Source organism: Salmo trutta, chromosome 19, assembly GCF_901001165.1.
Source record: "Salmo trutta chromosome 19, fSalTru1.1, whole genome shotgun sequence".
Lineage (NCBI taxonomy): Eukaryota > Metazoa > Chordata > Actinopteri > Salmoniformes > Salmonidae > Salmo > Salmo trutta.
In genome coordinates this window covers 34836190-34860231 of record NC_042975.1, presented here as the reverse complement: position 1 = coordinate 34860231, position 24042 = coordinate 34836190, and the positions used below count along the sequence as shown (strand labels likewise).

Sequence of the window (24042 nt, the reverse complement as noted above, 5' to 3'; positions counted from 1 at the left end):
GTTTTAATAAACATGCTCACATGCCCCCATCACTTCCATTGATTGTTAGCTTGTGGTGGCTAAGGTTAGCTGAAGTTTGTAGTAGCTGTTTAAAGAACTGTACCGTGCAATCTACTCTCTCTTGGACCATAGACTACTTTCAGGGAGGACCCCTCTACATCAGTTTTCCTTAAGGCAAAAACAAAAGGAGGGTGAATGGGTGGGTGTATAACATGAATATCTAGCAACCCAAAGGTTGCGTGTTCTAATCTAATCACAGAAAACTTTAGCATTTTAAATAATTAGCAGCTTTGCAACTACTTACTACTTTTTAGCTACTTTGCAACTACTTAGCATGTCAGCTAATTTTAACCCTTTAACCTAACTCCTAACCTTAACCACAGCAACAACTAATTGGAATTCTTAACATATCATACATATTGGAAATTCATGTCATACGAATTGTAATTTGTAACATTCTATACAGTGTCCACCCACTCTGCCCAGAGTCGGTGAAAATGTGCTTTGGTGATGACATTTCACTTCCTTATGCTATTAAATACATTTTACCAAGACAAATATGGTTCTGAATCTTTCAGTGGAGTTTTCTCCAACATATCACATTATATCAAAAAGTCAGATTTCATAGCCTAATACATCCAATAATTAGCACCGAGCTCTATTGAAAGTGGAGTTTTCTCGCCAAAACTTATGAGGATTTAACATTTTGTGGTCATTGTCATCCAAGTTGTTCTGTGGGTCGCAAATGGCATAATTAGCATGACACGAGCTGAATTATATGTTAAAAGGCTCCGTTGACATTTCACAGAGATACGCTTGTTTTTGTAAGAAGTCTTGGAAAAAGAACAAACTTTGCATTAATATGAACAGCGTATACTAAAATATCAAAATACATGTTATATCTCAATCTATATTTATCTTACCTCTATTGATTTATGTCATCCTGATTTGAGAAGAAAGATGTTGAGTTCAATGGTGAGCCTGTCAGGTAGCCTTAATTCTCGGACAGCATCCAGCCTAGCCAGTAATACGATTTCTCTGATTTTTGCCACTTTTTCTCTGGTCTCCTTTGAGTTTAGTCGCCCTATTGTTGACAATCCTACAAGGGTAAAAACTCCAATAAGTTTTGAATGGATTATGATAGAGACATGAGGTTTGGACCACTTGTTTCTTAGCCCATTATCTACACAATTAACATATTTCACTCATTGATCAAAATGTTTTTGATTGGACGCCTTATATCAGGGATCATCAACTAGATTTAGCTTTTTGTTTGTTGTTGAGCAGATAGTCAGAGGCCAGAACATAATTACAAATAATTTGTAGAATGCAAATTGTCTGCAAGAAGCCTAAACAGATATAATATTTGACAGAAACATAATAATTTAAAACCTTGCTTAGATTTATATACGATCACATATGCCTCTTTATTATGCGTGGCAATACTTGGGAACAGATTTCCAAACTTAAAATCATTAGGAGCTGATTTCTTAGTGTTTTCAGTCTTATGTCCAACAATAAAAAATCTCAGAAAACTTGGGGGGCCAAATAAAACCTGGGCTGCCAGTTGGGGAACCTGCCCTATATCATACAAAATGTATGATGGAAATCCACAAATGAATACATTCCATACCAAACGTAACATATACTAATTTGAATGTCCCAGATTTTAATTTACTATGTTACGTCTACCTCTGAGTCCCACTCACATGTCAAGATGTTCCGTTTTTTCTAGAGTGCTTGGGAACTTATATTTAACTGCAGGGGGAATGGGTGGAGGCTATGGAAAATAGAATGATGGCTTCAGTGGGGAAATCTATAGTAGGCAATAGGCCTGTCATTTGAATGACTGACTGGCTAGACAGTCGATATTTTCTAGAGAATGTTGATTATGGTGTAATAAATTAAGCAAATATCTGGCTGATTGTAGATTTTGATTACATGGTAGTTTGTTTTGCAATAATTTTGGAGCCACCAAATTGGCAGAAATTCATGGATTTAAATACTTTTTGAGTTTCCTTATGCTGTAAATGTTTTTTTGTTCTGCAATTGCCATTTATCCATAGATGATACCTAGAGAAAGCAATAAAGTGAACTTTGGGATTGTAGTTTGCTGTGTAGTGTCCAGTGTGCACACTTAATAACCTTTCTCCCCTCATGCTTTGGTGTGTTGACCCATCCACAGTGTTCAGAAATGTTTCCCTCCAAATGAAAACAACTAATGTTTCTTTATCCATGACTCAGAATAAGCCTACAGCACAAACTCACCAGTGGGTATAGATTTACGCTGGGAATTAGGAACCATTGTAGGGTCCCCTAGTGACAGTCCCTATGGTGAGACTTGTACAGCTTACTAGAATCTGTCCTGCATTACAGCAAAGACAATCTAGATACAGTACCAGAGCTAGGCTGATACTCTGCATAGTAAGAGACGTAGAGACAGTGATGCACATTTTGTCAATGCATCGCTCTCTCTCGATTTTGTTTCACCTTGAACTTGGTTGCCCTGGAAACAAATCTACTCACCCAATCAGATCCCTCTTCCCACACGCATTTGCACACACCCTTCTCTCTCATTGTGTGTGCTCCCTCCCAGACTTCTCTCTCATTGTGTGTGCTCCCTCCCAGACTTCTTATGTGTCACACCGCTGATGATAAAACCAGGTAAACACCACCAACACATGATTGTACTTTTTGATTCTGTTATCATGTCATTTGTTCCTCTTCAGATGGTGTGGTGTTGTGTGATTGGTGTTATCTGGTTCACTGCAGTGTGAGGCACTTGAGAGGTCCCAGGATTATATTTAGACACATGTGAAGCCCCAGTCTCTCCTAGTTCATAGATCAGTTCTCCACACTATTTATAGTCATCTGTGTTAGGTGGCCTTTAATGTAATGTACTTCATAGATAACGTGTCTGAAAAAATTCTCGGCCTTGACACAGGCCTGCAATTAGTCTGAATGACTGTCATTGCATTGTACAGTTCCACTATTGTCAAGTATTTTCTATGTAATACAGTAAATTCAGCTAGATAAAAAATAAAATCTGGATACTATAGCGAGATGTTTGAAAGATTATGGTGATGGAATGTCATTAATATTTAGTGCAATTTATCTGTGTGATGAAAGGGATAGAGCGCAATGGCCAGTCCAGCACCAGCATGCTGCAATACCCCTTCATGTCCAGATGGGGGAGCGGCAGAGGCCCAAAAGACAACGCGCTTTATCACGGACGACTGTGAGCTGAGCAAGGAAGAGCTGGATGGCCTCATGAGGGAAGGAGGTGAGGGAACAGACCCTAGTTGTTGATGTAGCCTATAATGTTTCATTCCCTCCATCCAAATACTTTTACATCAAATTAGACTGATAAGTGACTTCAGTAGTGGTATTGAATTATTGTGTAATAGATTGCCTGTGTCATCTGATCTCCCCACAGAGGAAAGTCGTCCCTTCCTGGTGGTCCATCATCTGCTGGATGTAAAGGAGGCAGGTGTGCCTGTGTTACTGCCTGGGACTCCAGTCATCTGCAGAGTGGACAGCACCGAGAGATACACTACGCGCTCCAAGGTGTGTGTGTGTACCGTATACTGTATGTACATAGTGTTTATTCGTGTATCTGTATATTATATGCACACCTGTACCTTTCCACATGAGCACATGTTTACATTATGTTTAGGCTACACAAGTCAATGGCATGTTTTCTCTTCCAGGTCCGTGTGTGCACTCTGTACACTGTGAAGCTGACCCATGGCAAGTTCACCTGGACGGTAAAAAGAAAGTACAAGCACTTCCAGGAGCTGCACCGTGACCTCTACAAGCACAAGATGATGGCCCACTTCCTGCCTCTGGGAAGGTCAGACTCAGAGCACCAATCAGAGCTCAGACATGCAAATCAACCCATTATCTGTGCTGAGAGTAATTTGTTTAGAGGGGATGCACTTCAAATCAGAGTGAAGGCCTGTTGTGATTTTGGTACGAGTTTAAGTAGTAAAATGTTTAGAATATTAAAATGTCTCTTTTTAGATTTGCAGCCCAGAGAGCGCAACTGAGGGCAATGACAGAGGAGATGCCAAGTCTACACGGGACTGAGAGGATGAGACGAACTTCCAGCAAACCGGTATCACACTTACAACCATGGAACCACACGTACTGTATACAAAAAGACAGACACTGATAAACACCATGGTACACATGCAGACAGTGAGCCACACATCTACTTAGTTGTAGATAATTCCCTCCACACAAAAAACGAGGGATCAATCTTGTGTGACTTTTTAAAATAATTATCAGGGGTTCTTCTGTCAAATCTGACCATTTGATAATGTAGGTCCAGTCAGTTCTGATTTCTGATCTCTCTGTTATAGAAATACCTTGAGGAATACCTAAACGGCCTTCTGGAGAATTCCTTTTGTAAGAACTATCACGGCATGGTGAGTGAAGATGGCACGCACATACACCAATTACCATTCATTGTCAGACAGTGATGATAGCACATCCTATCTCGTTCTGATTCCAGCTGGAATTCCTTGATGTCAGTGCTCTCTCCTTTGTCAGTGAGCTTGGACCCAAAGGCCTGTAAGCACTATTAATAGTCTATGAGAGTGTGTGTGATGGTATATGAGAAAGAGAGACTGAGTGTTATTCAGTATATTTTAATGTGACTGATTCTATGTATGTTTAAGTGATGTCATTGTGTTTCAGGGAGGGTTCCATCTTCAAAAGGTCAGGAGGTCACCGTATCCAGGGGTTGAACTGTATTGGTCATCACCAGTTCTGCTTTCGCTGGTCAAAGCGCTGGCTGGTGGTCAAGGACTCCTTCCTGCTCTATATGAACCGGGAAAACGGGGTCGTCTGCTTCGTACTGGTCTTTGACCCGGAGTTCAAAGTTCAAGTGGGTCGTGCATATACTGACACCAAGTATGGGGTTTGCATTCAGAACTTCACCAGGTAAGTTCATAGTGGAATCCAAAATATGATTACTTGTCGGCAGACTCATAAAAGTGTACCCTCAAATTGACACTTGTATTCCTGTTTTATTTATTATGAGTCAATTCCTAGCTGTTTGTGTATTTGTATTGTGTATTTGTACTGTGTATTTGTATTGTCTCGCTGTGTAAACCCGTGCGTATGTGTATTCTAGGGATGGACATTTGAAATGATTTCAGTATTCAAATAATGTCATATTTTTTCAGATATCCGGATAGTTGAAATACATGCGTTTTTAAATAGTTATGATAAATGTTTTACTTCAATGGAGACTTGAGAGAGAGAGTTGGTGCACGGAGGGAGAGGGAGAAAATAGCCAAACCGACTAGTTGACAAAATGTATCTATCAGACCGTCTGGTATGGCCTGTCTTGACTACATCAAATTGTTGTGAAATAGCTAGCTACTGCAGCCAGCTAAGTAGCAAAGCTAATTGAGGCTGTTTTGCTGCACTCCCCATCCAATGTCTACAACAACTCCATTCATATGAAACCACAGCCTATCTGTTGGTTCATCATTATAGCCTACTCCTTTTCATTTAGCCTCTTTATTTCCATAAGTTTAATTCCATTTTGCATTCTTTAGAAATCGGCCACTTCACTTGCTACACGTGGAGCCTCAATGTAGCGCCGCTTTGTTTGACTGACTATAACAAGCTACATGTGTGAAACCATAGACATTAAAACCAGTGTGAAATGTGTGTAAGCTACCGGTTTGTCTTTTTTATGCGGCACACTCATAAAACCCATCCCTATTGGGTTCTTACATGAGTGTTGTGTGTGTGTGTGTGTGTAGGAATCTGGTCATCAAATGTAACAGCTACAGACAGGCTCACTGGTGGAGCCATGAGATCAATAGGCTGGCTGAGCCCTGTGAATTCCTCCAGGTCCAACGCTTTGGGGGCTTTGCCCCGCCACGGGAGAACACACTCACTAAATGGTCAGATGTTGCTTCCAATTACATGATTATGTGTACATGCTGTATACACCCATAGCTTTGTGCACCCTTAACTTAAACGTGATGTCTCTGTTTATGAATTGGTCATATTAAAGGTATGTAAATGGCAGTGGCTACTTTGCAGACCTGGCTGATGCTCTGGAGCAGGCCAAGGAGGAGATCTTCATCACAGACTGGTGGTGAGGAGCAGAGCTAGCACCATATACATATATTTGAACATTCTATTATTATACAGTATATCTCTATGGCTAGTCAGCCTACTGTGTGTTCCAAGATTTGTACTGATGTAAGCACAGTGCTCTCCATAATTATAGAGAGTGGTTATCCAGAGCCATATACATTATACTGTAGAAAATGGCTCTGCCGTTGGCTAAATAAGAGCATACAGCAAACAAAACAAACGTTTGATATCAATATCAACAGAGGTCACTGTTTCCAACATGTATTAGGTTTGTTTGTAATTAGTCTGTAAACAGCAGGACACAGTGTAAATATGTACATGGTTAACATTGCATGGTGAATGTCCCCTCCCTCCCAGGCTCAGCCCAGAGGTTTTCCTGAAGAGGCCAGCTACAGACACATACTGGCGCCTGGACCAGATCCTCAAACGCAAAGCAGTACGACTCTACTTCCCAACTTTCTCCTGTCAACATGTTTCTCCCTTTTACCTCTCCTCCCTCCTCTCCTCTGAATGCACTGAAGGTTAATCCCTCCTTTCCTCATCCTTGCCACCTTCTGTGTAGCCTGGCAAAAGCGTACCTCATGACCACACAGCTGTGACCCACTGGTCTGAAATGGGAGGCTGTCTGTTAATGAAATCTTGGTTGGTTGGTTCTCTCGAATCAAATTTTTTCCTGGGGGGTTGACGTTGTTTGGTTTGAAAATCCAACAGTCATAATGGGAAGGGGTGGCACTCTGGGGATGTGTGTGGCTGTGGGCGTTTGACTCTGAAGTCAGAAGGACTTTGGTATCAGCCAGACTACCTTCTGTGTATATCCATCCTTTCTTTTCTCTGCAGGAACAAGGTGTCAAAGTATGTGTGCTCCTGTACAAGGAGGTGGAAATGGCGCTGGGCATCAACAGTGGCCACAGCAAGAGGACACTGATGGACATGCACCCCAACATCAAGGTCTGTCTGAGACGCTCCAATCTCTGCTCTGCAGTCAGGTGGTGCTTTACACCTGAAAAACCAATCCACATAGCTGGCTCTTAGGCATAACATTGTAGCACAGTGTCACACTAAACAGAGAAATCATACACATCCTCATGCTTTCATTACTATTTTATGTTAATCTGGGTCTTTTAATATAAATTCAGAACTTTATTAGACTTGTGTCCTTAGCTTCCCTGACATCTTCCCAACAGGTGATGCGACACCCCAACCACATGTCCGCGGTTGTGTTTCTCTGGGCCCATCATGAGAAGATGGTGGCCATTGACCAATCAGTGGCTTTTGTGGGAGGCTTGGACCTGGCCTTTGGGAGGTGGGATGACAGTCAGTACCGGTTGACTGATACGGAGACAACCAATCATACCTCTGAAGAAGAACCAAAGGCTCCACTGGCTGAGCCAGAAGTGAGACACCTCAAGACAAAGTCAAGATTAATCTTTCTCTTGTGTTGTTCTGTTCTGGTAATCCGTAGTTCATAGTGTTACCTTGTGTTGAGCGGTGACTTCATTACCAGACTGTCCTACTCTGCCCCCTAGGCAGCTGGCTCAGGTGACCAGGTGGATGGGTCAGACTTGGCCCAGGGTCCAAAGCCTACAGAGCCAGAGGAGGTCATGGAGGTCAACCATGTGGACCTGAAGAACAACACCCAGTTGTGGCTTGGCAAGGACTACAGCAACTTCATCAGGAAGGACTGGGTCCAACTGGACCGCCCATTCGAAGGTACAGTATGCACACACTATAGCTCAATTCATAACCCCCCCCCCCCCCCCCCATCACTCCCGCACTCACTAACACACACGTACATGCATACACAACACACACAAGAGGGCTCATTCTTAAATGTAAAGTCCTTTGTTCCCCAGACAACATTGACCGCACTGAGGTGCCCCGTATGCCGTGGCGTGACTTGTCCGCTGCACTCCACGGCAAAGCTGCCAGGGATGTGGCCCGCCACTTCATCCAGCGCTGGAACTTTGCCAAGGTCAGAACCCAAATAAGAGGTTCCTAAGAATCTTTCTTTCATGACTTTACCTTGATGGACAGTGCATTCAGAAAGTATTCAGACCCTTTGACCTTTTTCCACATTTTGTTACCATTTGTAAAATGGATTCAATTGTTTTCCCCCTCATCAACCTTCACACATTGGTGTGAACTTCGCCATGACATCACCTACAAGTGTGATTAGGGATTTCTATTGGAGAAGCAGTTTTAGCATATCTTCATACTGTACTGTCTTTGCTAATGTACATCAGTTCAAAACCAACACCAACTTTTGGGCAAATGGTCACGCTGCTACCTTAGAATGCAAACAATGGTCTTTTGCAACACTAGCTAGCTAATCCATAGTCCAAGCTAAGGTAAAAGCCATATTTCACTGAAACAAATGCACATGTATACAGTGCGGTTGGGCACTCCATTGTGCAAATGGCTGCTTACTAGCATCAGAAAAACTCACCAGTTTCGAATTTCTAGAATAGATTCCAGTACCCACCTTCTCCTTTCTTCTTAATGTTTTATCCAAATCTGTGCTGATCAACAGTGCCAAACGAACAACTCTGCCATTTGACCATCTTGATTGTATATGCAGATCTGATTTGGATGCTGGACTAGCCCATGTCCAGCTTCTCTACCTGTGTGAAGCTAGCCACATAGATGCATTTGCAGTTTGCATTCAAAATAAAAAAAACTATTGAAAGTGAATTGAAATGGATACAAATAGTGTAATCATGCCATATTTTGACTAGATAATGCTAAACAATAACGGAATGTTATATAAATACAACAGAAGACAATCATTCAAATCAGTTGAAATTGCACTGAATGTATTAGACTTTAGACTTGCTTTGGGGGCATACTTACAGTTGAAGTCGGAAGTTTACATTTAGGTTGGAGTCATTAAAACTCATTTTAGAACCACTCCACAAATTTCTTGTTAACAAACTATAGTTTTGGCAAGTTGATTTGTGCATGACACAAGTAGTTTTTCCAACAATTGTTTACAGACAGATTATTATAATTAATTGTGTCACAATTCCAGTGGGTCAGAAGTTTACGTACACTAAGTTGACTGTGCCTTTAAACAGCTTGGAAAATTCCAGAAATTGATGTCATGGCTTTAGAAGCTTCTGACAGGCTAATTGACATCATTTGAGTCAATTGGAGGTGTACCTGTGGATGTATTTCAAGGCCTACCTTCAAATTCAGTGCCTCTTTGCTTGACATCATGGGAAAATCAAAAGAAATCAGCCAAAAATTGTAGACCTCCACAAGTCTGGTTCATCCTTGGGAGCAATTTCCAAACGACTGAAGGTACCACGTTCATCTGTAATGACATCTGAAATGTGCTCTGGTCTGATGGAACAAAAATAGAACTGTTTGGCCATAATGACCATTTATGTTTGGAGGGAAAAGGGGGAGGCTTGCAAGACGAAGAACACCATCCCAACCGTGAAGCACGGGGGTGGCAGCATCATGTTGTGGGGGTGCTTTGCTGCAGGAGGGACTGGTGCCCTTCACAAAATAGATGGCATCATGAGGAAGAAAAATTATGTGGATATATTGAAGCAACATCTCAAGACATCAGTCAGGAAGTTAAAGCTTGGTTGCAAATGGGTCTTCCAAATGGACAATGACCCCAAGCATACTTCCAAAGTTGTGGCAAAATGGCTTAAGGACAACAAAGTCAAGGCATTGGAGTGGCCATCACAAAGCCCTGACCTCGTCCTATAGAACATTTGTGGGCAGAACTGAAAAAGCATGTGCGAGCAAGGATGCCTACAAACCTGACTCAGTTACACCAACTCTGTCCAGAAGAATGGGCCAAAATTCACCCAACTTATTGTGGGAAGCTTGTGGAAGGCTACCCAAAACATTTGACCCATGTTAAACAATTTAAGGGCAATGCTACCAAATACTAATTGAGTGCATGTACACTTCTGACCCACTGGGAATGTGATGAAAGAAATAAAAGCTTAAATAATTAATTCTCTCTACTATTATTCTGACATTTCACATTCTTAAAATAAAGTGGTGATCCTAACTGACCTAAGAAAGGGAATTTTTACTAGTATTAAATGTCAGGAATTGTGAAAAACTGAGTTTAAATGTATTTGGCTAAGGTGTATGTAAACTTCCGACTTCAACTGTATATGCACAGTACAGCCTAACCTATGGATGTTGCACTCATGTAATGGAGTACCTTCTCAGTGACACTCACAGAACACAACCGTGTAGAGTTTATATCAAATATTAACGTTTTCACTCTTATTGTGGGACACTAAACATCAGTGCGAAATTAGCCACATTAAGCTCACCATTCAACCTACTGACGCAGCTCTAGTGTACATGGGAATATCTTTGTTTAGTCTCAATGGCTGAGTTATACAACCTTCAAACTGTTTTTTCCTTTACTGTGCTTTCAATGGGAATTGAGTAATTTTACAATGTAAGACTGTCAGTCAATTGAGCTATTCACCTTCTGAAAACGGCAGGCAATTACTTTTGACTGTCCATGGTAAATTCTAAACATAACTGATTTGAGCTATTAGAGGGCAACAGACCAGGGTTTAAATCAGCAACCCTTGCAGGTATGCAAGCACACCACCTGTGCCATTAAGGCCCAGACCTTTTGGCCAAATTTAAAAGTTAAAATAGCAAATTTCCTTTCTTTACATGGGGAAATGTTGTATAATGCACCTTTTTTTTTTTTAAAGCTGCAATATGTAATAAAAGTTAGTTATAGATCTGTCACTCATTAAAAGCAAGTCTAAGAAGCGGTAGATATGTTCTATGTGCTCTATTTCTATGCTTCCCATTTTGTTTTTGCGTCTTACTTTTGGGTTTGCACACCAGCTTCAAACAGAAAGGGCGGAGAGATTTCTACATAGTGCACCTCTAACCGAAAATCACCTTCCGGTGTAAAAACAATTGGAATTAAAAACAACAGATTAAGTTTAAAGGAGAAGTAGGCATTGGTCTGAAGCTGAAAAAGAAAGGAAATTCACATGAGCAACACAATGCCTACTCCACCCATGCTCTACCAAGGTTTTCCAGCACTTACCTTTGACCTACTACAGTAGCTATGTTGGTCTATAGTACTTCAAATGATGTGTATGCAGGTTGCTTAGGATTCAAACCTTCTCAAACAGCCTAATTCACACTCTTCAGAGGAATAATGAACTTCACAGTGTCCTGCTATTAAAATGATTGTGTGTGTGGGTACCAGTCAAAAGTTTGGACACACCTACTCATTCCAGGGTTTTTCTTTATTTTGTACTATTTTATACATTGTAGAATAATAGTGACGATGTCAAAACTATGACATAACACATGGAATTATGTAGTAACCAAAAAAGTGTTAAACAAATTAAAATATATTTAAGATTCTTCAAATAGCCACCCTTTGCCTTGATGACAGCTTTGCACACTCTTGGCATTCTCACAACCAGCTTCATGAGGTAGTCACCTGGAATGCATTTCAAATAACAGGTGTGCCTTGTTAAAATTTTAATTTGTGGAATTTTTTTCCTTCTTAATGCATTTGAGCCAATCAGTTGTGTTGTGACAAGGTAGGGGTGGTATACAGAAGATAACCCTATTTGGTAAAAGACAATGTCCATATTATGGCAAGAACAGCTCAAATAAGCAAAGAGAATTGACAGTCCATCATTACTTTAAGACACGAAGGTCAGTCAACCTGGAAAATGAAGCGCTATGATGAAACTGGCTCTCATGAGGACCGCCACAGGAAAGGAAGACCCTGAGTTACCTCTGCTGCAGAGGATAAATTCATTAAACTTACCAGCCTCAGAAATTGCAGCCCAAATAAATGCTTCACAGAGTTCAAGTAACATACATCTCAACGTCAACTGTTCAGAGGAGACTGCGTGAATCAGGCCTTCATGGTCAAATTGCTGCAAAGAAAATACTACTAAAGGACACCAATAAGAAGAGACTTGCTTGGGCCAAGAAACGCGAGCAATGGACATTAGACCGGTGGAAATCTGTCCTTTTGTTCTGATGAGTCCACATTTTGAGATTTTGGTTCCAACCGCCGTGTCTTTGTGAGACGCAGAGTAGGTGAACGGATGATCTCTACATGTGTGGTTCCCACCGTAAAGCATGGAGGAGGAGGTGTGATGGTGTGAGGGTGCTTTGCTGGTGACACTGTCTGATTTTATTTAGAATTCAAGGCAAACTTAACCAGCATGGCTACCACAGCATTCTGCAGCAATACGCCATCCCATCTGCTATGCGCTTAGTGGGACTATCATTTGTTTTCAACAGGACAATGACCCAACACACCTCCAGGCTGTGTATGGACTATTTGACCAAGGAGGAGAGTGATGGAGTGCTGCATCAGATGACCTGGCCTCCACAATCACACGACCTCATCCCAATTGAGATGGTTTGGGATGAGTTGGACCGCAGAGTGAAAGAAAAGCAGCCAATAAAACAGGACCATGTTTTCAAAACATGTATTTCTGAGCTTATGTCAATATTACACAGGTAAACTGACGGTTACAGAATTCAGGAGTGGAGACAGGCTCTATAGACCTCTATATATGAGTGACTGTGACACCACCACTTGTTATGTTGGGCACCTATTGACCAAAAAAACATGTTATGATATATATATATATTTTTTTTTTTCTTAATGTCATGCATTGCTAAAATAAAGGTTTATGGAAATACAGGCAGGTACCACATTACTACAAGACAAACAGCTCGCTCAATCAAGCATGATAGTCATTTTAAACGTGAGCTTGTCTGAGATGTCAGACTCAACGACAGTTGCTATCCATTGAAGCACTGCGATTGGTTGCCCAAAAGTATGGGGCAGGGCTTGGCAAAGGGTCAATTGCATGGCTTCAATATGGAAATATATTGTTAAACATAGCACTTCGAACCAGTGACGTGCAGTGAGGTTGGTGGCTGGGTGAGCACTGTTAATTATCAAAGCCAGATTTACTCACAAATAAACCTTGATGAAGCCCATGTTCACCATACAACAAATAGCTCCAACAACCAGAGGGACATATGCTATTAACCGAAACTGACGAACAAGTTTCACCAAATGTAAATACCAATGTAGCCAAGATACACAAGTGATAGCCTCTTGACGGCATATTTCATATAATCTGACAAACTGCTCAACTCAGCTCAGCCATGTAGCTTCCACAGTTACAACTGATAGGTGGCACTAAAATAACAATATGGACAGACTTCATCTGAATAATTCACAGCGCAAACTCCATAGCCTTTCACAATGGATTTACAAATCTTCCAATGTGCCGTGCTCGCAAATATATATATATATATATACACACACACATAGAAGTGTTGTTAGAACCTTTATTATATAAAAACGATCAAAATGACTGAAATGTAATTCTAGCTTGATAAATGAAATGCATCCAAAGGGATGTTGTATATTCTCATGATTCAACAGTAGCCTAACCCGCAAAGGAAAATGCATTTAGGCCTACCTTTACTTGTAAAGTCCATTCGTCTGGTGAATCTCTCGTGACAGCATTGTAGAAGTCACAGCAGAACCCCATGTCCATTATTTTATTTTGAATGCACACACCAGGCCCACGGCCGTGGGGGAGGCCCCCTTCGATTCCATTTTCACACGGAAACAAAAAGTCATACACACTCAAACAGTAGCTGGTAGCACAGTTCTCCCATGCAGCACACAGGCAGCTCCATCCATCTAGCTTGTCAGAGATCATCATTCTCCTGCGTGAGTGCGCCCCCATGCAGCCATGCACGTAGAATGGTTGTAGTGTAGTTAATAGCATCCATCTTGTAGAAGCCAAGGCTCGGGCCCCGCATTGAGTGGCAGGAGAAGCCCCATTCCCACTACATCCACAAAGACATTTTCCAAGATGTGTAAAAGTCTGGGTAAAAAAGTATTAATTGATAATGGCCTTTCAGCCAAGTGGACAGTCAAGTACTCACTGTTTGCCTGACAGCTAGCAGTTAGGGAGATGGTGGTTGCCTTGCCTGTCATGAATAAAGTCATGTATTGTATGTTGCCTCTGTCTGGTCTTAACTTTTATTATAGTTGACGTTCCACTCTTCGAACCCTCCAAACAGCCGTTACATTATTCCAACTTGGAAAATAGTTTGAGGCGCAATGATGCAGTATAGTAGTGTCCATTTGTCAGGTTGTAAAAAAACGGCTAGATGACAATTAATTGTTTTTTTAATTTGGCTTTTCATAACAGCTTTTTTTATTAGATTGTCACAGGGTAAGTAAGCACTGCCTCCCCTGACCGCACATCACTGATTCACACTGATTTAGGGGCTAGCTAGGCCTTCTGTAAATTGCATTATGCCTGCCATGTCTGACAAAGTTTGGCATGTCCATGGTTCAATCAGCAAGATTAAATTCACCATTGATAAGGTTTTAAAAGAGTTAATCATTCTAGTCAAATTCCCCACCACCCCAAAAAAACTTGTTTTAGATAGGCTATGTCTACAAAATGGGGGGAAACCAGTAATTCTTTGATGTTTCTAAATACGAGATTCACCGGCCGTGTCAGGGCTGGATACGCTGCGCTTCCGCTCTCAAAATCCATGCCATTACCAATGGCATTACCTTTTAAGACCTGTCTTTTGGTGGGTCTTAAAACCTCCCTTTGGTGCTGCATGAAATGGTGACTTTTAGCTCGTCTTTAAGGACACACCTCAAATATTGTCACCCTTCCCACCTAAGCGCAAGTGAGCTGATATTAGACAGGTAAATTGCCGAACCTGGCGTAAGTGGTGGAAAATGCCAGTGCGACAGTTTTTTTTTAAATGACGAAATTGCAAACTAACGTGCGTTTAACACTTGCGCCTCCTTAGCGCCAGCTGAAAAGAGCCCCTAGGGTTTTGTGAGAGAGACATCTGGCTCTTATTGTCTTTGCTTTGTCTGCCTGCAGATCTTTAAGTACAAGAACATCCGAGGCAAGTTCTTCCCTTGCCTTCTGCCCAAGTCTCACAGTACTGTTGACCCACTGCCATTCACTGTGCCTGGCTCCGGGAAGGCCTCCGTGCAGGTACACATGCTCACCCTGACACATACAAGCTCACAGAGAAATGCCTATCTTTTTACCACCAATTGTTCATTTATTTTCATTATTCTCCTCTCTTTCTCTCAGGTGTTGCGTTCTGTGGATCGCTGGTCAGCCGGAACTTGTGAGAGCTCTATCCTCAATGCCTACATTCATACGATCGAGAACAGCGAACACTACATCTACATCGAGGTAACTCTGCTACCAGCACATTACATACACATTATTTCATTGCACCCATTTACCAGACTCATAACCACACTACTTCTACAGTGGGGGGAAAAAGTATTTGATCCCCTGCTAATTTTGTACGTTTGCCCACTGACAAAGAAATGATCAGTCTATAATTTGAATGGTAGGTTTATTTGAACAGTGAGAGACAGAATAACAACCAAAAAATCCAGATAAACGCATGCCAAAAATGTTATAAAATGATTTGCATTTTAATGAGGGAAATAAGTATTTGACCCCTCTGCAAAACATGACTTAGTACTTGGTGGCAAAACCCTTGTTGGCAATCAGAGGTCAGACGTTTCTTGTAGTTGGCCACCAGGTTTGCACACATCTCAGGAGGGATTTTGTCCCACTCCTCTTTGCAGATCTTCTCCAAGTCATTAAGGTTTCGAGGCTGACGTTTGGCAACTTGAATCTTCAGCTCCCTCCACAGATTTTCTATGGGATTAAGATCTGAAGACTGGCTAAGCCACTCCAGGACCTTAATGTGCTTCTTCTTGAGCCACTCCTTTGTTGCCTTGGCCATGTGTTTTGGGCCATTGTCATGCTGGAATACCCATCCACGACCCATTTTCAATGCCCTGGCTGAGGGAAGGATGTTCTCACCCAAGATTTGACGGTACATGGCCCCGTCCATCGTCCCTTTGATGCGGTGAAGTTGTCCTGTCCCCTTAGCAGAAAAACACCCCCAAAGCATAATGTTTCCACCTCCATGTTTGACGGTGGAGATGGTGTTCTTGGGGTCATAGGCAGCATTCCTCCTCCTCCAAACACGGCGAGTTGAGTTGATGCCAAAGAGCTCTATTTTGGTCTCATCTGACCACAACACTTTCACCAGTTGTCCTCTGAGTCATTCAGATGTTAGTGTGTTACCAATTGTTTTCTTGGTGACTATGGTCCCAGCTGCCTTGAGATCATTGACAAGATCCTCCCGTGTAGTTCTGGGCTGATTCCTCACTGTTCTCATGATCATTGCAACCCCACGAGGTGAGATCTTGCATGGAGCCCCAGGCCGAGGGATATTGACGGTTCTTTTGTGTTTCTTCTATTCGCGAATAATCGCACCAAATGTTGTCACCTTCTCACCAAGCTGCTTGGCGATGGTCTTGTAGCTCATTCCAGCCTTGTGTAGGTCTACAATCTTGTCCCTGACATCCTTGGAGAGCTCTTTGGTCTTGGCCATGGTGGAGAGTTTGGAATCTGATTGATTGATTGCTTCTGTGGACAGGTCTTTTTTTTTTACAGGTAACAAGCTGCGGTTAGGAGCACTCCCTTTAAGAGTGTGCTCCTAATCTCAGCTCGTTACCTGTATAAAAGACACCTGGGAGCCAGAAGTCTTTCTGATTGAGAGGGGGTCAAATACTTATTTCCCTCATTAAAATGCAAATCAATTTATAACATTTTTGACATGCGTTTTTCTGGATTTTGTTGTTGTTATTCTGTCTCTCACTGTTCAAATAAACCTACCATTAAAATTATAGACTGATCCTTTCTTTATCAGTGGGCAAATGTACAAAATCAGCAGGGAATCAAATACTTTCCCCCCCCACTGTATGCTGTATCCATCCTCTCTACCTGTTTGCTTACTGTAGGTAGAAATCAACCAGGGGACAAGGTTGTTTTTTTGTTACGCCAGACAGTGCCTCCCCCACAGTCTTGTGACTGTGTCTCTGTACTGAAGTCAACAGCTCAAGGTTGAGATAATGACTGCCCTCATGTGCCTCCACAGTCCACATGATCCTAGTGCTATCAAGTCCAATTGAATGCATAGATTTTCAAATGAGATGAATAGTTCAATGAGGTGTTTGTTTTTAAATATGCATTGTTTCCATATCTCTTTTAACTGGAAATGGTTGTTGATTAATGGGACACGAGTTAGAAAGATGTATTTTCTCCCAACCTTGGTTTATTTCCCGATCCCTGCCTATTCCTGTCTCTCTAACATTGTCATGTGGGTTTTATTTGCTGTTCTATGTGAGCAGCTTGAAGTCTGAATGCTTTAACAGCGATGTCCCTTCCTGGTCACAAGTCCAGCTCCCTACCATCACACCCCACAGCATCAAACAGAGACCAGAGCCATATATGCACAGCTCTGACAGAGATTCCATCTGTCCCTCTCTCTACCCCTCTGCTCTCAGAACCAGTTCTTCATCAGCTGTGCTGACGGGAAGAACGTGCACAATGGCATTGGTGACGCGATCGTGAAGAGGATCCTACGTGCACACAGGTGTGGTTGTACCACCATGTCTGTCTGAGTTGAATCTGTCAACACACAGCTTGGTTTACTGTATAACATAATATTATTGGACTGATTTATACATGTTTTATACATGTTTGTCTGTTGATTATCTGTTTCGATAAGTAAAGTTAAATTATCATGATTGTTTATGTTAGAAATACATTGTTGCCAATAGTTTTTTTTCTATGTAACTCTCTCTCTGCTACCCCATTCCATAACGCTCTTGCTGTTCCTCAGTGAGCAGAAGAAATACAGGGTGTTTGTGGTGGTGCCCCTGCTGCCTGGGTTTGAAGGAGACATCAGTGAGGGAGGTGGGAATGCCATCCAAGCTATACTACACTTCACTTACAGGTCAGAACCCTCCCTTATGGGCCTTCATGCACGTTCACACACACGTTCACACACACATACACTGTACCCAGCAAACTGGGAACTTTTCCAGAACATTAGCTAAGATTCCCATTAAGTTATAGTTAGGGTTTTATCTAACATTAGGATGGTAACATTCACCCCCAAAAAAATGCCATGAAATATCCTTGGAATGTTCTAACATTCACTAAAATATTGTGCACAACATCTGTAACAGCCACCCCAGAATAGTCCCCTAAAAGTTATCATTAGGTTTCCAGGTAATGTAATAACACAATGTACCAGTCATGTTTTCCCAGCAAACAAAATTGGTTCTGTGACAGTTGTTAGGTTGCGGCAAATGTTCTCATTAGACAAAAACTGTCCAGTTGTGCTGAAGATTATACACTGAGTGTACAAAACATTATGAACACCTGCTCTTTCCATGGCATAGACTGGCCAGGTGAAAGCTATGATTCCTTATTGATGTCACTTGTTAAATCCACTTCAATCAGTGTAATTGAAGGGGAGGAGCCTTGAGACAATTGTTTGAGCCTTGAGACAATTGAGACATGGATTGTATATGTGTGCCATTCAGAGGGTGAATAGGTAAAACAAAAGATTTTAAGTGCCTTTTGAAAGGGATATGGTAGTAGATGCCAGGCGCACCGGTTTGTGTCAAGAACTGCAATGCTGCTGGGTTTTTAAATTTTCACACTCAACAGTTTTCCATGTGTATCAAGGGTGGGGGGGAGAGGGGTGCAACTCAATAATAGGAAGGTGTTCTTAATGTTTTGTACACTCAGTGTACAATATTTGTATAAAACATTCCCCTGATGTTGCAAGAACATTCCCAGAACACATTTAGTCTGTTCTTTCATTAGGTTGTGGAAACAGTCTGGTGGGGACATAACAAAATATATGTTCCCAAAACACAAACAACTGCCCAGTTGTGCAGGTGATTGTACAATGTTTATTTTAGAGTGCACAGGACATTCCCTTAATGTTGACAGAACACCTGGTCTAAGTTCTTTGAAGGTTCCCAGAACATTTCATTAAGTTATGTGAGTTGTCTGGGATGTTGCAAGAATATTATTTTGATATTCACGAAGGTTACACAGAACATTCCCACAATGTTCCAAAATGTCCAGATAAGTCCGTTTTTATGACGTTCATAGCCTATTTTTTTTTTTAAGGTTTAACATAATATTCCATTGTTCACACAATATACATTTACCTCTTGGAGGTCTGCAGGACATTTCAAGAACATTTATAAAATTGTATATTTAAGTTTTACCTAATATTACCACAACATGCTCAGCATGCAAATGTTTAGCTCCATAAAGCAGATTTGAATACATCCCCATTATGTTTCTCTCCAGATTTTATGGCAATTCGCATTTGAGGACTGTATTGTAGGCAATGGCGTGTATTCATGGATGCCAAGGCAAGCCAGGCTTCCCCCAAAAATGTAGCAATATATTTTTTTAGAGGATTAAATTATTTATTTTTTGTCTCTGTGTTTCATAATTTTCCTTCAATTTGCAAGAGGCTGAATGTATCTCACTAGAAAGCATCCAAGCGAGTGACACGGCGCCCCTCTGTCTCTCTCTGATGCTGTCTGGTCCAAAAGAGTATGACATTGTTGCCACCCAAAGCATTGAAGGCAAGGGAGTATCTGGCTTCCTTTTGACAAAAAAAGAGAGTGGTCCTGGCGCACCAAAAAGAAAAGTGTCAAGGGAAGCCAGCTTGGATTTGGCGTCACTCCTATCAAATCCCATTGAGGGCATACGTCATTAATAGAAAAACTTGAATTGTTGAATGTTGTTGTCCTCTGGTAGCCAGCTAGATAAAATGTTCCCTTTCCTAAATTAGCCATGGATGGAGATGGGGATTTGGATGTGTAGTTTTACTTAATTCTCCATATTGACCAATGGTTATAACTGCGATTCTGATCCAACCATTAATTCATACATTGTTGTGCCCCTGGCCTGAGAGGATAGAAGTTCAATTTGTAGCTCGATGTAGATGGCTAATGTTCACTAGCTAACATTGACCATGAATGGAAGTTAAGCTAGCAAGCAAGCATTTTTGCCAGTGTTTAGGTTCTAAATAAACAGAGTAAAAACTCATGGACGATTAGTAAAGCTCAAACCAAGTTTATTCACCCACCGTGTCAAACAGCTGCATGAGACAAAGACATATATATTCAAACAAACACTAATATTTAACCCTTCCTCCTAAGCTGAATCTCCTCCTTACACCTCTGAACAGCCAATACACCTCTGTTGCTAGACAGAACTTTGATATCTGTTCTTCCTCACCTCGTCTGACCTCGGTCCCAAATTCCTCACTCCTCCCCATAGGATCCCTGATGTCTAACAATAACATATTCTGACAGAATGTAAACGTTCTTCATTCCCCTCTCTCCCTCAGTGACATGAATAAGGATATTTCATATTTTCAAGTTTAGAAGTCAGAACCCTTCACCAGATAGCCTAGGACAACAAAAACTAAAAGCGTGTACTATATGACAGAGTGATAGACTGTTTCTTCAACATAAGAGTGGAAGCCATCATCCATTGGCGTTTCTCTACAAGTAGGGTGTCAACATGTTTTTGTACTTGCACAAACTCACACGCACACAGAAATCAGAACCATGGACAAGCCACATCATATTTAGCTTACGTTGATTGGACTAAATTGTTTTTGGTATCATTTAGTTGTCATTGTATTAGACTAAGCAGAGGTGAGTTGATGATGTTGAAATGGTGCTGGAATAGTGGCGGCAGCTCCTGTTTTCTTACCGTCTTGCGGTAGCTCTCTGTGGTTCTAAATCAATAGTTGTTTAGTGGTCTGAAATTGACAAAAACATTAACTTGCTTGACCATGCTGTAGGTCATCTGTCTGTTATTGTACATGCAATATGCTTTGTGGACAGAGGTTGCTATCCGTTTTGTGTTAAAGGTGTGGTTGAATTCTGCTACAGTGTCTTCTTATTGTCTCGACCTTTAGATCACGGTCGAAAGACATGAATTAACAGGTTATAGAGCAAACAACACAATTATCACAACACATACTGTGGCAAAAAAAAGTATGTGAACCCTTTGGAAATACCTGGAGTTCTACATAAATTGGTAATAAAATTTGATCTGATCTTCATCTAGGTCACAACAAAAGACAAACAGTCTGCTTAAACTAATAACACAAACAATTATATGTTTTCATGTCTTTATTGAACACACTGTGTAAACATTCACAGTGCAGAGTGGAAAAGTATGTGAACCCTTGGATTTAATAACTGGTCGACCCTCCTTTGGCAGCAATAACCTCAACCAAACGTTTTCTGTAGTTGCGGATCAGACCTGCAGAACGGTCAGAAGGAATTTTGGAGCATTCCTCTTTTCAAAACTGTTTCAGTTCAGCATTCTTGGGATGTCTGGTGTGAACTGCTCTCGAGGTCATGCCACAACATCTCAATCGGGTTGAGGTCAGGACTCTGAATGGGCCACTCCAGAAGGCGTATTTTCTTCTGTTGAAGCCATTCTGTTGTTGATTTACTTATATGTTTTGTGTTGTTGCATCACCCAACTTTTGTTGAGCTTCAATTGGCGGACAGAGAGCCTTACATTCTCCTGCAAAATGTCTTGGTAAACTTGGGAATACATTTTTCCGTCAACGATAGCAAGCTGTCCAGGCCCTGAGGCAGCAAAGCAGCCCCAAACCATGATGCTCCCTCCACCATACTTTACAGTTTGGATTAAGTTTTGATGTTTGTGTGCTGTGCCTTTTTTTTCCACACATAGTGTTGTGTGTTCCTTCCAAACAACTCAACTTTAGTTTCATCTGTCCACAGAATATTTTGCCAGTAGCACTGTGGAACATCCAGGTGCACTTTTGCAAACTTCAGATGTGCAGCAATGTTTTTTTATGGACAGCGGTGGCTTCTTCCGTGGTGTCCTCCCATGAACACCATTCTTGTTAGCATAGACTCGTCAACGGAGATGTTAGCATGTTCCAGAGATTTCTGTAAGTCTTTAGCTGACACTCTAGAATTCTTCTTAACCTCATTGAGCATTCTGCGCTGTGCTCTTGTAGTCATCTTTGCAGGATGGCCACTCCTAGAGAGAGTAGCAACAGTGCTAAACTTTGTCTCTGGTAAGACAAATTGTCTATAAATTGTCTAATGTGCATCAAGGCTTTTAGAGATACTTTTGTAACCCTTTCCAGCTTTATGCAAGTCAACAATTCTTAATCTTAGGTCTTCTGAGATCTCTTTTGTTCGAGGCATGGTTCACATCAGGCAATGCTTCTTGTGAAACGCAAACTCAAATTTTGTGAGTTTATCGGGCAAGGCGGCTCTAAATAGCATCTCATTGATTGGACTCCAGGTTAGTTGACTCCTGACTCCAATTAGTCAGGAGGGGGCTCACCCCCCAAAAATAGGGGGCCAAAAAATATTCTTGGGGCTCCCCCCAAAAAATATATTTGCAACATCCCAGACAACTCCCATAACTTAATTAAATGTTCTGGGAAACTAAAGAACTTTGACCAGGTGTTCTTTCAACATTCTTACAACATTCTAGGATTTTCCTGTGCAACCCAATTTAAACATTGTATGAATGTCATCACAACTGAGCATATTTTGTGTTTCAGGAATGTATCTCTTGTAATATACCCACACTGTTCCCACAACCTAATTAAATGTTCTGGGAACCGTTTAAAGAACCCAGAACGGCTGTTCTGTCAACATTCTTGCAACAACAAAGGAAGGTTTTGTGCGCACTGATATAAACATTTTCTGAATGTCAGCACAACTGGACAGTTTTAGGTTCCCAAAACACTTTCTCGTGTCATATTCCCACAATGTTCCCAGAACCTAAATAAATATTCTGGGAACCTTTAAAGAACAGATGAAATGTGTGCTAGGAACATTCTTGCAACATCAGGTGAATATTTTTTTGTACCCTAAAAGAAACATTGTAGAATCAGCCACACAGCTGGAAAGTTTTTGTGTTTTGGTAAAATATATTTTGTGATGTCCCCATAATGTTTTCACCAGACTGTAAATGTGTTCTAAGAACGTTCTTGCAACATCAGGCAAACGTTTTATACACATTCTATAGTCATCAGTTTTGTGTTATGAGAACATTGCAGAGACCGAACTAATGTTCTGGGAACTTTCACAGAACCAATTTTGTTTTACTGCATAGACACTAAGACACAATCACTTATGTCATACTGTATGACGTTAAAACATACATTTTGTAGTGATTTTGTTTTTTAGACAACTAAGATTGTTGATTTGCTATAAGTAGTATGTATTTGTCACAGGACCATGTGCCGTGGAGAGTACTCCATACTGATGAGACTGAGAGAACGTGAGTTTTCTTTCCAATTCAATCTAATATCTGTCATCTCTGATAACATTTCTGCTGGTCTTTTTCTCTTATGTTTGGCTTATCCTCCCGCTAACTGAAGACTAGGTACACTACATGGACAAAAGTATGTGGACACCTGCTCGTTGAACATCTCATTCCAAAATCATGGGCATTAATATGGAGTTGGTCCCCCCTTTGCTGCTATAACAGCTTCCACTCTTCTGGGAAGGCTTTCCACTAGATGTTGGAAAATTGCTGCCGGGACTTGCCTCCATTCAGCTACAAGAGCATTAGTGAGGTCAGGCACTGATGTTGAGCTCGCAGTCGGCGATTCATCCCAAAGGTGTTCATCCAATTCATCCCAAAGGTGTTCAATGCGGTTGAAGTCTGTGCAGGCCAGTCAAGTTCTTCCACACCGATCTCGACAAACCATTTCTATATGGACAGCATTGTCATGCTGAAACAGGAAAGGGTCTTCCCCAAACTGTTGCCAAAAAGTTGGAAGCACAGAATCGTCTAGATCATGGGTGGATAATTCCAGTCCTTGGGGGCCTGATTGGTGTCACACTTTTTCTCCATCCCTAGCAAACACAGCTGATTAATCAAATTGCATTTTAACCTGAAGATCATGATTAGGTGATTGGAGTCCGGTTGGTTAGCTGGA

At 41.4% G+C, this 24042-nt stretch overlaps 1 protein-coding gene across 6 annotated transcripts in view; it reads left to right on the top strand.

The window, feature by feature from the left end:
- Positions 1–24042, top strand: part of LOC115154424 (phospholipase D2-like) — a 31063-nt gene that overhangs the window by 967 nt on the left and 6054 nt on the right. For 2 of the 6 annotated variants that reach the window (XM_029700617.1, XM_029700615.1), the window contains 20 exons: positions 2597–2664; positions 3130–3283; positions 3437–3567; positions 3711–3853; positions 4024–4117; positions 4365–4430; positions 4517–4575; positions 4702–4947; positions 5781–5924; positions 6038–6121; positions 6481–6559; positions 6961–7071; positions 7308–7517; positions 7650–7833; positions 7977–8095; positions 15045–15161; positions 15264–15368; positions 17549–17637; positions 17887–18000; positions 23332–23378. In XM_029700617.1, the coding sequence (XP_029556477.1) occupies positions 3142–3283; positions 3437–3567; positions 3711–3853; positions 4024–4117; positions 4365–4430; positions 4517–4575; positions 4702–4947; positions 5781–5924; positions 6038–6121; positions 6481–6559; positions 6961–7071; positions 7308–7517; positions 7650–7833; positions 7977–8095; positions 15045–15161; positions 15264–15368; positions 17549–17637; positions 17887–18000; positions 23332–23378 (2284 nt within the window). In that variant the 5' untranslated portion in view covers positions 2597–2664; positions 3130–3141. Of the gene's footprint in view, positions 1–419; positions 2665–3129; positions 3284–3436; positions 3568–3710; positions 3854–4023; positions 4118–4364; positions 4431–4516; positions 4576–4701; positions 4948–5780; positions 5925–6037; positions 6122–6480; positions 6560–6960; positions 7072–7307; positions 7518–7649; positions 7834–7976; positions 8096–15044; positions 15162–15263; positions 15369–17548; positions 17638–17886; positions 18001–23331; positions 23379–24042 lie in introns of those variants that run through there. The other 4 variants (XM_029700619.1, XM_029700620.1, XM_029700616.1 and 1 more) reach the window with 3 other exon arrangements.